Source organism: Pyrgilauda ruficollis, unplaced genomic scaffold (genome assembly GCF_017590135.1).
Source record: "Pyrgilauda ruficollis isolate IOZ18807 unplaced genomic scaffold, ASM1759013v1 scaffold15, whole genome shotgun sequence".
Lineage (NCBI taxonomy): Eukaryota > Metazoa > Chordata > Aves > Passeriformes > Passeridae > Pyrgilauda > Pyrgilauda ruficollis.
In genome coordinates this window covers 12490689-12505744 of record NW_024513654.1, presented here as the reverse complement: position 1 = coordinate 12505744, position 15056 = coordinate 12490689, and the positions used below count along the sequence as shown (strand labels likewise).

At 53.5% G+C, this 15056-nt stretch overlaps 1 protein-coding gene across 1 annotated transcript in view; it reads left to right on the top strand.

The window, feature by feature from the left end:
• TRIM8 (tripartite motif containing 8) overlaps positions 1-15056 on the top strand; it is a 30407-nt gene extending 15351 nt beyond the window's left edge. The window contains exons 3-7 of the mRNA XM_041461490.1: positions 10597-10692; positions 11486-11719; positions 12090-12121; positions 12682-12797; positions 13498-15056. Of these exons, the coding sequence (XP_041317424.1) occupies positions 10597-10692; positions 11486-11719; positions 12090-12121; positions 12682-12797; positions 13498-14105 (1086 nt within the window). The 3' untranslated portion in view covers positions 14106-15056. The remainder of the gene's footprint in view (positions 1-10596; positions 10693-11485; positions 11720-12089; positions 12122-12681; positions 12798-13497) is intronic.

The following is a 15056-nucleotide window of genomic DNA, read 5'->3' as shown; positions in this document are numbered from 1 at the left end:
TTGTGTGCTGAATCTGGTCTCATACTCCTCTGGGTGGTGTCTGGCGCTGGTGAGCTGAAGCAGCAGATTCTGCTGTGGCTTTCAGTAGATGTTTCTAACAGTTGTCTGCAGCAACAGGACTTGGTTTCTTTTTCTTTAAAGTAAATGATGGAGGAGCCAAGGCTCACAGTAAACATCTTGGCATGTCAAAACCTCATTTCCAAGAGAAATTGAGTCCGCTTTTCTTGAAGCAACTGAAAGGTTGAGATAGCCACCTCTGTAAGCCCCATCCATCCTTCTGCGAGTCAGGCACTTTCCTTGGCACCTTTGAGAATTAAGCGACCTCTAAGCCCCTAACGAGTTTTATAAATCTTGTTAGTTGATCTGCATTTTTGCAAAGCTCTTTGAATCCAGCCTATTGGTGCATAAGTCACCTTGACTTTCCTCAAGGCTTTGACTCCCAATTCACTTTCAGGCTCCATTTGTCAGTTGGAGGTGCACAAAAACGTCCCCCTTATCTTTATTAGAGAAAAAAAAAGCTGCCTGGAGAAATGTAGCTGCACTTTAGTTGGTGCAGGCCAGTAATAGACGTGCATATAAACCTGTTCTGTCCTTGTTTGTGTTGATTTAACTTACCAGTACAAATTAAAATAGCCTTGAGCGGTTGGAAGTTTAACTAGATCAGTTGGGAGGAAAAAAAAGAAAATCATGGCCTTTAAATCAAAGGAGGGTTTTCTTTCTAGTGCTGCCTGAGTCTGGAGAGGTGCCTTGTGCAGCTGGACCCCTTGTCTTTGGCTCACCAAATGAGACACTGATGGGGCACGTGGCTGCAGGTCATTGCCAGCGGTCTCATGGCCAGGTCGTGGGTACACGTGGGTATTGCTGCTGCTGCTCTGCCCCTCAGAGGTATCTGAGCTCCCCATAAAACCTGTTTATGCTTCCAGATCCTCATGCCAGGCTCCCTCCAGAGCAAAAACTAGAAATCAGGGGGGTGGGAAGGCAAAGAGGCTGTTGTTCAGAGCTTCCCATGGCGGGACTCAGCCGGGTGAGTGCAGAGTGGAGGTCTTTGGGCAGGGGAGAGGCTCCTCAGCCTGCAGTGGGAGCAAGGGTGGAAGAGGCTGGCTGTGTTTCACCCCGGCAGGGAGGGAAAAGGCTCTGAGATCACACAGGCCAGCTGGATTTTGAGTCCAAGATGTTTATTTGGAAGGGGGAGTGAGGGTTTCTCAATTTCGCAGGGCTTGCAGATGGGGGTAGGTTTGCTGCCAAGCAATAGGATGGGTCTTTGCAAGATGGCTCCTTTGTAAGGCAAGCCATTCCCCCAGCCACAGTTTGGGGACAACTGGCTGAGGCCATGAGATTTTGTCACCTTGGGAAGATCTTGGAATTCAACAGAGCTAGACGAGACTGGGACAGCAGCAGATCGAGGCAGGACTGGGGGTGCTGCCAAAGCCTGTTGAATTTTTTATGGGGGTTGTGGGAGGAGCAACTGAGAAATGATATGTCAGAGCAATAGGACTTGTGTGAGGACTTTGTGATTCAGCTGAGTTTCAGCACTGAGTGATCTCCCTTTGCTGCCCAGACTGCCACCACTGGAGCTGGCAGAGCGCTTCTGAGAGCCAGCGGGGGGAGATGATCCCACCAAAGACAGACTGCTCTTTTTTTCTGGATGGATTTTTTATCTGTGTCTGTGGTTGGGAAGGGGCAGATGTATGAAAACAGACATGAGGGAGAAAAGGATTGTAGGGCCCCCCTAATGTCCATATAAATTGATTGAAGCATTTGAGAAACCACAAGCACAGAGTGTGCTGAAGGCTGAAAGGGCAGGACTTATTACATGATCTTTTAGGCTCTGAAAAACTGTGAAATTTGGTGAATCCCACTCAGTACAGTTACAGGCCCCATATTTTATTTTCTGGCATGGCGTGGATGAAACACAAGGCAATGCTGATCATGGGGACCAGTTGTGCTCCAGGTGTTGGTGTCAGTCTGAGCTCCCAAGTGGCTGGAAACAGTTGCTCAAGGCACTTGGGTCTGGGTGTCTGAAACCTTCTGGATGTCACAAACCCCTCCACTTTCCCTGCAGTCTCCCAGTGCTGGTGCTCCTGAGCTGGTTAGTCAAAGGGCATTTGGTGCTGGGCAGGGCAGGTTTGTGCCAGGGCCTGCAGCCAGAGCCCTGTGCTGGAGATAGCTTAGCAGCAGGATGAATTTTGACACTAATTTATAAGCAGCCCTAAACATGTACGTTTTCCCCCTAAAACTGAAAGAGGTGGGGAAAAGAGCTCCGCCCCTGCATATCTGGGGGCAAAGAAGACCTTGTCCTTCACAAACACAGAGCTGAGCCCTGTGACTCCTGGCTCTCCTCACTCCCAGGTGAAGGTGGCCTGTGCTGTTCTCCCACCAAAAGCTGGCTGGGGTGGGCTGTTGGCCGGTGTTCGCACCCAGGCCTGGATGGGGATCTCTTCTCCCTCCCTTCCCAGCAGACAGAAAAGAAATTTCTTGAGTTCCTCGCTGCCCAAAGGGCCTGGTCCTGCCTGCAGCCCCAGCCCTCAGAGGTGGTCTTTCCATCTTGCTCCTGAACCACCCAAATGCATCTGCTGTCCTGTGGCATTGGGACACAATGTGGCAGCATTTTCCCTGATGAGATGCTGTCTCTCCTGGCAGGTACGGGGCACGAAGTGGCTCTACTGGCCAGGTCACTAGTGAGACTCCCCAAGGCTCAATTTTGAGACCAGTCTTGTTTAATACTAGGAAAGCTCTATAGAGAGATCTGGACAGACTGAATCGATGGGCCAAGGCAAGTTGTATGAGGTTCAACAAAGTGGAGTGCTGGATCCTGCACTTGGATCACAACAACCCCACACAGTGCTACAGGCTGGGGGGCAGAGTGGCTGGAAAGCTGCCCAGCAGAAAAGGACCTGGGGATGATGAGCCAGCAGTTGCCCAGGTGGCCAAGAAGCCAGTGGCATCCTGGCTTGTATAGCAGTACTGTGGCCAGCAGGACCAGGACTGTGATCACTTCCCTGTACTCAGCACAGTACCTCAAATCCCATGTTCAGTTTTGGACCCCTTACTGCCAGAAAAATGCTGAGGTGCTGGAGTGAGTCCAGAGAAGGGCAGCAGAGCTGGTGAAGGGTCTGGAGCACAAGTCCTGTGAGGAGTGGCTGAGGGAGCTGGGGGTGTTTAGCCTGGAGAAAAGGAGGCTCAGGGGAGACCTTATCACTCTCTACAACTACCTGAAAGGAGGGTGTAGCAAGGTAGGGATGGGCCTCTTCTTCCAGACAACAAGTAACAAGATGAGGACAAGCCTCAAGCCGTGCTGTGGCGGGTTCATGTTGGGCATCAGGAAGAATTTCTTCACTGAAAGGAAGGTTAAGCATTAGAATGGGCTGCCCAGGGAGATTGTGGCATCACCATCCCTGGAAGTGTTCAAGAAATTACTGGACCTGGCCATTAGTGCCAATGGTTTAGTTGACAAGTGGTGTTCAGTCAAAGGTTGAAGTCAAAGATCTTGGAAGTGTTTTCCAATCTTAATGATTTTATGATTCCATGATTCTATCACCAAGGCTCATCTTTGTCCTGTGGAGCCAGCAACATCAGTCATGACTCGCCTGGCTGCACGCTCAGCATGCAAACTAGCTTCTTGTCCTGGTATTCATCTTCCTGGTGCATTTCCAGCTCCTTTTTTCCTCTTCTGCACATGTTATGAGTGAGTCTTGAGCCCCAGATCTGGCACAGGCAGTCTGCCCTGCTTTCACTGCCTCTAGTTGTTCTTTGCATGGAGGGAACCTCTGTTTTGAAGGGTACATCTCCCATACTGGACACCCAGTATGAGAAAGGTTCCTTCTTCCAAGACTTGCAGGGCTGCTGGTAGAGAGGTGATGTGTCTCGAGCCACTGGCCTTATCTCTCTGCTCCTTAATCTCCCTTATCCTCCTTTTCCTCTCAAAGCAAATATTCATCCCTACTCCAAGGACACTGACAGCAGTGGCAGCTGGCCATGGCTTGAAGTTGGGGTCTAAAAACTATAGTAGAGCCCCAGCCTTGTTCCCCTATTTGTGTGAGAGGCACAGCATGAAGTAACTCCTGTGGCTGCAGTGTGCAGGGGGATGCACAGAGGCCCAGGAAGGTGAATTAGCATTCTCAAGATCCTACTGAAGGTTGCTTTCTGACAGACAATAGGTCCCCATTTCCTGGCCTCCTGCTGCTGGCCCCATGCAATACAATGCCTTGTATTTTCTCCTTATTAACAAGTTCTTCCTTTCTGCTAAGTGTAAGCATGGGAAAGAGCTGTCCCAGGCTGCAGGCACCGGCACAGCCCTTTGGTGGCCCAGGAGCTGCTCTGGTACAGGGATGTCCAGAGCAATATGGTCTGCCATGCCAGCTGTCCTGGGATGCTCCAGGAGCCAGGCCCGACCTGGTTCTGCTAAGCAGTCATGAGTCATGGCTCCGTGGGAGCATCCAGCTGCTGTGTGCCAGTTGTGCTGCAGGCATGCCCTGTGCTGGGGTGGGCACAGGAAGTGGGACATGGGGCTGTGCCTGGGGGGTAGCCACTGGAGATGGAACATGGGTCTAAACCTGATGGTTTCTTCTCCAGGGAAGGCTCAGAGACCAGGCAGCATCTCACAGGGTGATGTGGACAAGCAGGAGGCATCCTTGCCCACTCCAGCATGAGAACAGGGTAGAGAGCTGCTCTTGCAAGAGGCACCTGTACATCCTCTTCCCCCAAGCTGGAGCTGATTATTTGGCCTTCAGCCCTTTCCTACAAAGCACCAGCTCTCCGGGTGCTCAGGGGTCCCTCAGTGCTGCAAAGGGGATCTCTTTGGTGCCTGTTCACTGCATGGCTGCTACTTCCATCCCTTCCTAGCAAGGACAGCTATTAATATCTCAGGCTGTTCCCCTCCCCTCTTCCTTCCCCTGTTGAGGATAAACCAGCCCGATCTCTGCACAGGGAGCACTGTGAGAAAAGCCAAAGCCTGGAGCACTGTGTGTGCTCCGGGCTGGCCAGGGGAGGCAGGACCTCGTGCTCTGGCTGGAGACCTTCCCTTCTGCCTGGTGCTTACTGTAAATGTGTGCAAGATGAAACCCCAAGCAGAAAGCATTTCCTTCCTGCCTCTTTAAGTGGATCAACCTACTGCGAGTGTTCTGAGGGCTGGGGGGAGTTTGAAAGAGCTGGTTTTGCCTGGGTCTGGTCAGCAGGAGGCCACCAGCAGGGTGGGAGGGATGCTCCAGGGGTTTGGGCTGTGGCATTGCATGGTGCGTGATCTCATTATTTGAGATTTTGTTTTTGGGGGCAGTCGGGTGCTGTGCCCCAGATGTGCACAGTGTCAGGATTCTGATATGTTAGCAGGTGGGGTGACACTTTCAGGAGGGATGAAAATAGCTCATCACATGGGTTTTTCTCGGAAAATAGTCCTGCTGACAGTGGAGCGGGGCTGGGGAGAGGGAAGCCTGTGTGTGGGAGGCCTGGGGAGGCAAAGGTTGCACTCGCCTCCTTAGTCCAGGGCTTTTGGTGCATTAAAATTCAGTCACTGTGACTTCAGGCCCGTCTCCAGCAACGTGCTGGGACGTGTGTCTCAATGGGGGCTCTTGATCCCGGTCCCTGGGCTGAGCTGCAGGTGTCTGGAGCCATTCCCGCTGCAGGCATCTGCCCTTTGCAGCTTCCTCGCTCCGGTTCCACCTTCCTCCTCCTCCTCCTCACCCTTCCTGCCCCTCATGCTCCAAGCTGCTCCCTCCGTTCTTGCATTCCGGTGACTGCAAACAATGTCCTTATTCACTCCGTGGCTGGGATTTGGCGGCGAGGGGAAGGTCTGGGCGCAGAGGAGGAGGAAGGAGAGAGGCAGAGAAGTGAGTGTGCCTGTCCTGGGCCAGCTGTCCAGCTGTGGTTAAAGGTGCTCTGTGGAGCAGGCTGGCTCTCTGCTTCCCCAGTTTCCTACAGGAATGAGGGCTGTGCACTCCTGTGGTTTGTCCACCTGCCCTGCTGTAGTACCCTCCAAACCCACAGCCAGTTTCAGCAGAGTTTATTGGGAATTAGCATCCTGCAAGCATCCCACAGGTCAGGGTGTGGGCACTCGTTTGCTCTTGCAAGGTGAATGGCCCTGAAGGATGCACAGTGCCCATTAGACATCAAGAGAAGCTGCATGAGCTCCGTTTGCCCTGTGAACACAGTAAGGCTTTTCACTACTCCAGCTCTTGTTTAAAACCACAGCAGCTCAGCAGGTCATGGGGCACAGCTCTGCCTCTGGTGAAGCTGCCAGGCTCCTTCCTGATCCTGCTGGGAACTGGGCAGGGGCTGGTGAGCCCTCGAGCCCCCAGGGAAGGGGTGCCAGAAGTTCTCCCCTGCCAGCTCTCCCTGGGAGGCACACAAGGGCCCTGACCAGCCTCAGAGAACACAAAACCTGGGGCATGCTGTGGGATTTTGCTGCCCTAATGCTGGCCCCCGGGCAGTGGGCTTCTGGGGGCTGCAAAGAGGGGATGAGGGGAGTGCTGGGCCTCAGGCAGGGCAGGGCCATAATCCACTGTTACTGTGGGCTCAGCAGTGACCACAGGCTTTGCTCTGCCCTTTAGGAGAGGACAGTGTTGAGATCAGCCCAAGACAAGTCAGGGGAAATATCTTGCCCGCAGATTTCTCCCGCCTGGGAGGTCTTGGGTGGGTGTGAGCTCCTTCCTACACCCCAGTGCCCCCATTTACAGTGGAAGTTTTCCCAGCTGTTTGAGCTGGACCCGTGTGTGTAACACATCTGAGCCTTGTGGTGCTGCAGCCATGCAGTCGCTCTTGGGTGAGAAGCATAGATGCCCTGTATCATCAGAGCTGCTAAACTCTTTATTGCTGTCTTCCTGTCTTGTGGCCACAGGCATTTAATGTTGCAGAAATTCCTTGTTGGAACTGCCCTGTTCCCCAGCAGACATATCCCTATGCCCTGCCTGGCAGGGTGGATGTGTCCCATGCTGGGGTGGCCACTGGGAGCTGGGGTCAGTGCTTAGTCGTCTGCACCTTACTGCCCCTCTGACCAGGGCATGCAGTAAGGTGCAGGCAGGGTGTGGTTTCCCTGGTGGTGGTTTCCTCCCAGCAAGTGCTGTGGAAATGGTCAGCAAGCCTTCCCCCAGCACAGTCCCACGGGGACCAGCTGTGTGCATCCTCCCTGCAACGAGACTTTGCAGTGCTTGCTTTGCTTCCTGCAGAGATGTCCCTCCAAGCAGTGTTTCAGTCCCAGTGTATGACCTTGGTACCCCAAACCCATCTGACTTGCCACAATTGCTGCTCAGAAATCACCCTCTTCTGCCTGCACGGGAGGAGTGCACCCTCGCTCCTGAAGGGATGATAGTGTCCCCTCCTTTGTCCTTCCACCTTTGGTGGTGCAGCTCCCTTGCAGAGTTGATGCCCACGGCGTGTTCGCAAGCTCCCCGTATGGGCTCAGCCCTTTTGTACCCACACTTCATTTTTCTCCATGAGGAGGAGGCAGATTTTGTTCATCTCCTGCAGAATAAGCTGGTGTCCTTGAACTAGCCCAGTCTCACTGGGGCCTACAGGGTCATGGTGGACCAGCCACTTACCCCAGCCGCCGATTAATTTATTAATTAATGAGATGAATTTGCTCTCAGCTGGTGTTGGAATAAAAAGCATTTTTAGTATGCGTTTCGCAAACTGGCGACGTGTCTCGGAAAAGACAAACTGGGATCAGAGTTGCGCACAGCCTGGGAAGGGTGCCTGTACGGAGGGAGCCTCGGCTCTCCCAGCATCAAGGTCATGCATGAAATATGAGAAATTACCCCGAGAAATTCTGATCCTGGAGGAGGAGGAGTTCATGACTTCAGAAATGCCAGATTTGGGAGGGGATGGAAGGGGAAGGGATATATTTTCCTTTTCAAAATACCTAAGGAATTCAGCCTGTGCTGCACAGACAATGAGATTTTGCCCCTCGGTGCCAGAAGGGGTAGTTCATACCCTTGTGTCTTGTTAAGGTTTTGTTGCCGTGGGTGAAAAGCCCTCCCATTTCACTGCAATCCCAGGCACGTACAGTTTTTAAATCACCCTAAAAAAAGAGTGGCTCAAATATGAGGTTTAAAGTGCTGCATGTCCTCTATTCTGTCTGATTTCTATGGCTTTAGGTTGGATTTTGGTCACTTTTTCCAGCTGTGAGGTGACATTAAATTAACTTATATATGCAATAAGTTATTTTTACAGATGTTTATATGTATATTTGTGATTTCACATAATTGCATGATTCCTGGAGTGGAGCAGTCTGAGGTTTGTTACAAAACACAAAGGTTGGCAGCTCTGCCACGGCAGCTGCAGGGCGATGGTACGTGCATGTCCGGGGCTGTTCGGTGCCTCCCTCGGGGGTCCCTCAGACCAGTGAGGCTGGCAGGGTGGCCTCTGCCTGCCTGGCATCTGCCAGTGATAGGAAACCCTGCTTTACCCTGTTAGAGCATCCTGGCAGCATCAGGGGGAAGGGCAGTGGCTGCCTCGGGTATGTCAGATACCTGATGGGTACGACGGAGTGGGATGGGGATTTGGCCTCTGTGCCCAGCAAGGGATCCTGTCCTATGTTTTTTATCCACTCCTGTCCCATCTGGCAGACAGAGAAGTCAGGCTGAGGATGGGGCTGCTCCTGGGGCCTGGCTAGATGTGGCCATCCTCCTGGTGGGCTGGTGTAGGATGGGTCTGGCTGTCTGTGGTGGAGATGGCGGGTCTGTGGCAGGGAGGGAGGTGTAGGGAAGGGCTCGGTGCAAAGCTCGCTGTGTCCTTTGGCTGGCCAGCATGAGGCGTGAGCAACTCAGCCTGCACTGCACAACCTGCCCAACTCCCACATTCAACTGGCCTCCTGCAAGCAGGGATGTTGGAAGGAATCTTTCCTTGGAGCCCAGGAGCAGGCTTGTTGCCTGCCACTTCTCAATCCACCTGCATGGGGCTGTTGTCTGTTTAGTGCAATACAACTGTTGTCCACTGCTCCATATTTCTGCCTGGTGCTTGACCCAAAACCCTGTCTGAGCCCCTAGAGAAACCCCCAGCAGCTCCACACTCAGGCCTGGCCGCTGGCACAGGACCTAGGACACAGTTCCTGCCTGCACCCTCGGTTCTCCAAGGTTCAAGCAAGTAGTGCTGCACTCACTCTCCAGAGCTCACTGTGTTAAACCTGGGAGTGGACTGCAGCCTCCTGATGCTGCAGCAGCACAAAACCCAATCATTTTACAATGAAACAACGAGATTTTTAATGTATGCCTCAAATCTTTCTCCGTGTGGATGCTTCCAGTGATGCCCGTGGATGCTGCAGGCCCCTGTGTTTCTGTACGCACGCGCAGGAAATGTCCCCCCGTGGGCTGGGGGCCTGCGTTGCTGTGACTGCCCCGCAGCCCTGTTTCAGTGGATGTGCTGTCTGTGTGTCTGTCTGCATGTGCCTGGGTGGGTGCACACACATGCATCCTGGGCATGCATGTGGAGTGTGCTGTGAGTGGGAAGCTGGGTTTTTTTAGCTCCTCGTTATTATTAGTGGTAGGAGCCCAGTCACAGTAAGGCTGGAGGTGCCTGAGACCTTAAGAAAAACAACAGGAGGGAGGAGGCTTCGCATTCCTGCTCCTGAATTGAGTCGGAGGTGACAGCCTTTCCCTGCAATGCAATTAATCCCGGCAGCGCCTCTGCCACCCTCCCCCTCCCGCCTCGTCCAGGAATTAATTACTTGATTATAAATTCCCGAGTGGCAGTTTATAATAGCAATAATCCCCTCGAAATTCATTCTTGCTGCCGGTTTCTTTCCATCTCGCCCCCATCGTTGAGTCTCGAGCGCCACATCTCCATGCCGGGTGAAGCCCTTCTCCTCGCCCCACCGGTGTCCTGTCTTTTTCCCCCCAGTAAACAAGAAGGGAGAATATTTGGAGTTGATTTTGAGGGGTGTTTTGGGAAGCCTTGCTCCTGCTCACAGGGATGGAGCCCTTCTCTCACGGGCAGTGGGTTTCTCCAGGCTGGGAAGCGTGCGGGAGTGACACACTCACGCTGATAGCTGGGGATAAGGTTTTGTCCCAGTTATTTGGTGGATGGCCCAGGCCCAGCCCCAAGGAGTGGGGCTGGGTTCTGGCAGTGTGGCAGGGGAGCTCCATTCCACCTCACTCTGTCCCTCCAGATTATGCTGACACTGGCTCTGGGGCTTGTCAAGGAGGCAGGGAAGGGAGAAAGGATTTGGCGTGGCGTACGGGAGTGTGAGGGAGGTGGTGATGTCTCACAGGAGCCTGCTGGCCATGGGTGATGGGCCTCAAAATGGTACTGCCTTAGTGGGGGATGAGCCTCTCTGGGTCCCCCCCACAGCCCCCAGGGCTTGGCCCTGACCCAACCCCACTGTCCGGGCTGCAGAAAGTTTCCTGAGGTGCTGCCCCCATCCCGGGGACCCAGCCCAGCCGATAACACAGCCCGGCACACGCAGCCCCTCTGCCATTTCCACCACTGAAATAACCAAGTTTCCAGCTCCACAAGCTACGCAGGGGCTTTCAGCCTGGCAGTGGCGTCCTGCTGGGAAAAAGCACCATCCCTCGTGAACCATGTGGGCAGAGGCAGTGTGGGCAGCACTGATGTTCATTGGCACATGTGGCCGCTGGGCTCTGACGATGCTGCTTTCCCTCATCTCTGCAGAAGATGCTGATGAAGCAGCAGGACCGCCTGGAGGAGCGGGAGCAGGACATTGAGGAGCAGCTCTACAAGCTGGAATCAGACAAGCGGCTGGTCGAGGTAACCAGTGCTTCACCCTGCCACAGCCAGTCCCCGGGACTGTCACCCTATGGCACTATGGGGACAAGCTCGTGGGACACAGGGGCCAGGTGGGCAGGGAGGAAGGCAGGCATGCAGGGGAGGAGTAGCTGGACAGACTTCCAGCCTCCATTTCAGTGTCATCAGTCATCGTTTTGGGAGAAATAAAAAAAGTGTTTGGAGCTGCTCTGCAGCCTCTTGGGCCCTGGATTGAGCTGGGAGGTGAGGAACAAGGTTGTCCTTAAATATCAGATGGCACATCCTGTCCTCAGCTCAGCACAGCCTTTCTCAGGAAGGGAGTGCTTGTGGTCCTTAAAGCCCCTCGGCCTCCCAGAGCATGCAGGGAAAGGCTCTGGAACATGAAGTTTCTCCAGCCTGGGGTGGGCCTGAGGATGAGGATGAAGATGGGAAAGGGTATGCAGATAGGGATGGGTGGGATTTTTCAGGGGAGCACACTTCCGTTGGTGGTGTAACAGGTTGTTCTTTGGCATTGGGTCTCTGGAGCTGATCCCCACACAGACCCCAGGAAGTAAGTCCAGGAATCTGCTGAACCAATCAAACTTTCAGGGTGTCCCTGTTGGGTCTCTGGGACATAGAAATCCTCCCATGTGGGAGATGACAGCAGGGTTTGAGCTGTCTGGTTGTTGCAGGAGAGCAGAGCTGGGGTGCAGCTTTCAGGTTGCATTCTCCACTGCTGAGAAAGGACCCACGTGTCCTGGCACAACCAGGAAGAGATCAAAGGGTACAGAGGGCCTGACCCTGCTCCTCTCCCCAGGAGAAGGTGAACCAGCTGAAGGATGAGGTGCGCCTGCAGTACGAGAAGATGCACCAGATCTTGGATGAGGACTTGAGGAAGACAATGGAGATCCTGGACAAGGCCCAGGCCAAGTTCTGCAACGAGAACGCAGCCCAGGTTCTGCACCTCAATGAGCGCATGCAGGAGGCCAAGAAGCTCCTCAGCTCTGTCCAGGTCATGTTCGACAAAACTGAGGACATCAACTTCATGAAGGTAAGACAAGCTGCCCATGCCAGGGTGGGATGGGGGCTGTGGAGAGGTTTGGTTGTGTGGGAAGAATTGGGTATGTGTGGGGTGTGGTGGGGAGCAGGATGGCGACATTAGCAGGGCTGGCTGATGTCTCCAGAGTGCTCAGCAGTGGAAGAAGTCAAGGAGAAGTGAGGCAGGCTCAGTGCTGGCCTCAAATGAGGAAGTGCCACAGCTGGAGATGGGGCTGGAGCAGCCCATGCAGGGGAAAGGGGGCTCAGTGCCCGTGGTAAGACTGTCCCCTCCTGGGGGGCCATGGAAGCTGACACTGAAAGGGGGCATGGCCACCATGGCAGGGATTTGCCTTACTGACCAGAGCTTCTCCTTCCACTTCTAGAACACCAAGTCTGTGAAAATCTTAATGGACAGGTAAGCGCAGCGGGACAGACGTGTTTGGGGAAGAGGGTGTGTTCGTGTCCACAGGGGTGGCAGCAGCACAATATCCAGAGGAAGACCAGGGCCAGGGATGCTACAGGGTTTGGGAGAGGCATGTGCCATGCTCAGCTTCCCTCTCTCTCTGGGAGGATGAAAAAATCCCCTCATGCAGCCACTGAATCAGGTCCTCCCCGTGGACTAGGGGAATCTCAGTATTGTGTTTGTGGAAGAGCAGAGGATGGGACCAGCCGGGTTGGGGTGCCGGGCTCCATCCAGCTCCATTGGGCAGAGGCAGGGCAGGGAGTTAAAGGCAGCACTAGCAGAGCAGAGATGAGCTGGGATGGCCATGCAGTGGGGACATGGACTGCAGGAGGTGTGTCCTGGCAGAGGACATTCAAGGAAATGGGAAGGTCCTGCCTGCCAGAGACAGCCAGCTCGCTTCTGTCCTCTACCCTAGGGAGGGGGTTTGGCTCCAGGAGGGTGTGGGGGGAGGAGCTGTCCCTCTCCTGCATCTACCTTGTAACTCACACCTCTCTGCCTGCCATCCCCAACAGGACTCAGAACTGTACAGGTGGCAGCCTGCCCCCACCCAAAATTGGCCACCTCAACTCCAAGCTCTTCCTGAACGAGATCGCCAAGAAGGAGAAGCAGCTGAGGAAGTTGCTGGAAGGTGGGTGAAACCTGAGGGGTGCAAGGGCATGGGACCTCACTACCTCCTGTATCCATAGCTGGCTGCCTGCAGATCCCAGTACAAAATGGTAGGGAAAGCTCTTTGGGGTAGGGGCCCCATGGAGCCCCTCTACTGTCAGCAGGGAGAGTCACAAAGCCAGTTCCTGACTCTTTCCAGGGCATTTTCCTTGTCTTGTGAAATGGCTGTGTTCTGGGGTTACACAAAACCCTGAAATACAGAGCTTTTAGGGGTTTAGCCATTGCCAGGAAAAGTCAGTGGAAAGATGGGGGTCAGCATGTGGGCAGGGACAGCCAGGGGCTGGCATGGCCCCACAGCCCCCAGCCAATGCCTGGGTGCAAACCACATCCTGTGGAGGCTTCCCAGTCCTCTCCTTGGGGATCTGGTGTTTATCCCCCAGGCTGTCCCACTCTGCTCCTGTTAGGGACTGTGATCATGAGCTGTTGGCAGAGCAGTGCCCGGGGCTGCTCCGAGCCCGCTGCCAGGGGCCCGGAACTGAATCTGCAAGTCCACCTGCACAGGGCTGTGTGCCTGGTTTGCCACTGGTGGGGCGGGCTGGGGCACCCTCTGCACACGTGGGGCTGGAATGTGGGTCTTGGGGCTCCACTGCAGCTTCGGATCAGCAGCCGGAGCACCCTGGGCTGTGCTTAATACAATCCCCCTCTCCTGTTGCCCTCCACAGGTCCTCTGAGCACCCCCGTCCCCTTCCTGCAGAGCATCCCCATGTACCCCTGCACCGTCAGCAACTCCGGCGCGGAGAAGCGCAAGCACTCCACCGCCTTTCCCGAGGGCAGCTTCCTCGAGCCATCGTCCGGGACTGTGGCGAGCCAGTACATGAGCCAGGGCGCTTCGGCTGGCGAGGGGCAGTCCGCACAAGCCATGGTGCCTTGTAGCTCCACGCAGCACATAGTTGGACTTCCTAGCGGCCCGCAGCCGGTGCACTCGGGCTCCGTCTTCAACCCATCTCACTACCCCAACACCACGTCATCTCAGCAGTCCGTGCTCTCCCAGTACGGCGGCCGCAAAATCCTCGTCTGCTCCGTGGATAACTGTTACTGTTCCTCGGTGTCCAACCACAGCGGGCACCAGCCCTACCCGCGCTCGGGGCACTTCCCCTGGACAGTCTCGTCGCAGGAGTACTCCCACCCGCTGCCGCCCGCCCCCGCCGTCCCCCAGTCGCTCCCGGGACTTGCCGTGAGGGAATGGATTGACGCATCCCAGCAGCACGGGCGGCAGGATTTCTATAGGGTCTACGGGCAGCCGTCGGCCAAACACTACGTCACCAGTTAACCGTCACACTCTCCGGAGAGTCCTGCTCGATGACGTGTTCAGAGAGAAAAGTCTGGTTTGGTTTGGCTTTTCTTTTTTTTTTTTTCCTCCCCTTTTTAAATCAAACCCAATGTTTTCCCTGCCTCGCGCCCCTCCAGGATTTTGGGGAGGGTTGTTCTAGCATATCTCCTTTTTTTTTTTTTTAATCCTTTAAAAATGAAATAATTTTTTTCATTTTATTGTCTTTTTTTAATTTAATTTTGGAAGTCCTTCCTGCCCCTCGCTGGGTAAACACGAGGGAGAAATTACCGAGAAGAAATTGATGGGGATTTCAGTCGGACATCTGGGTCTGTGCGTTGTGCTCTTCCTCGCTCCTCTCTGCCTTTGGAAAACTTCAGAAGGGACAATGGCACCTTCTCTCTTTCTATTTCTCCGAGTTAATTTTTTTCTGGTTTGGTTCAGTTTTTTCCCTTTCCCCACCCCTTTCTTTCCCTTTTTAAAAAGAAAAAAAAAAGAAAAAATCTATCATTGATTCAGTATGAAATGACACTTGTAGATTTTGGGTTTGTTATTTTTTTTTTTAAAGGCTGATTTTTTTTTTTGTGTTACAAGGCCACTTCTCATGCATATTGGCATTTTTTTCCTTCTTTCAGAGATTTGTAAATACACAATGGCAGGAAATTTAATGCACAAAAAAAAAAAAAAGGGAAAAGAAACTTTACAAAAAACCACAAATAAATAAATAAAAAAAAATCTGTTCTAGTTTTCAGGAGGGGAAGTGTGACCGAAACACACTCCCCTCCTGCATATCGCTGATGCAACTTCCTGTAACAAGCACTTTGTATAAAGAAAAGTGGACTTCCTGCTATAAGGCACAGGTATTTATTCTGTAACCGATTTTAGACACACACACACACACACACACACACACACACGCAAAATATTCAAATAAATGTGATCACTTAGTGCAAA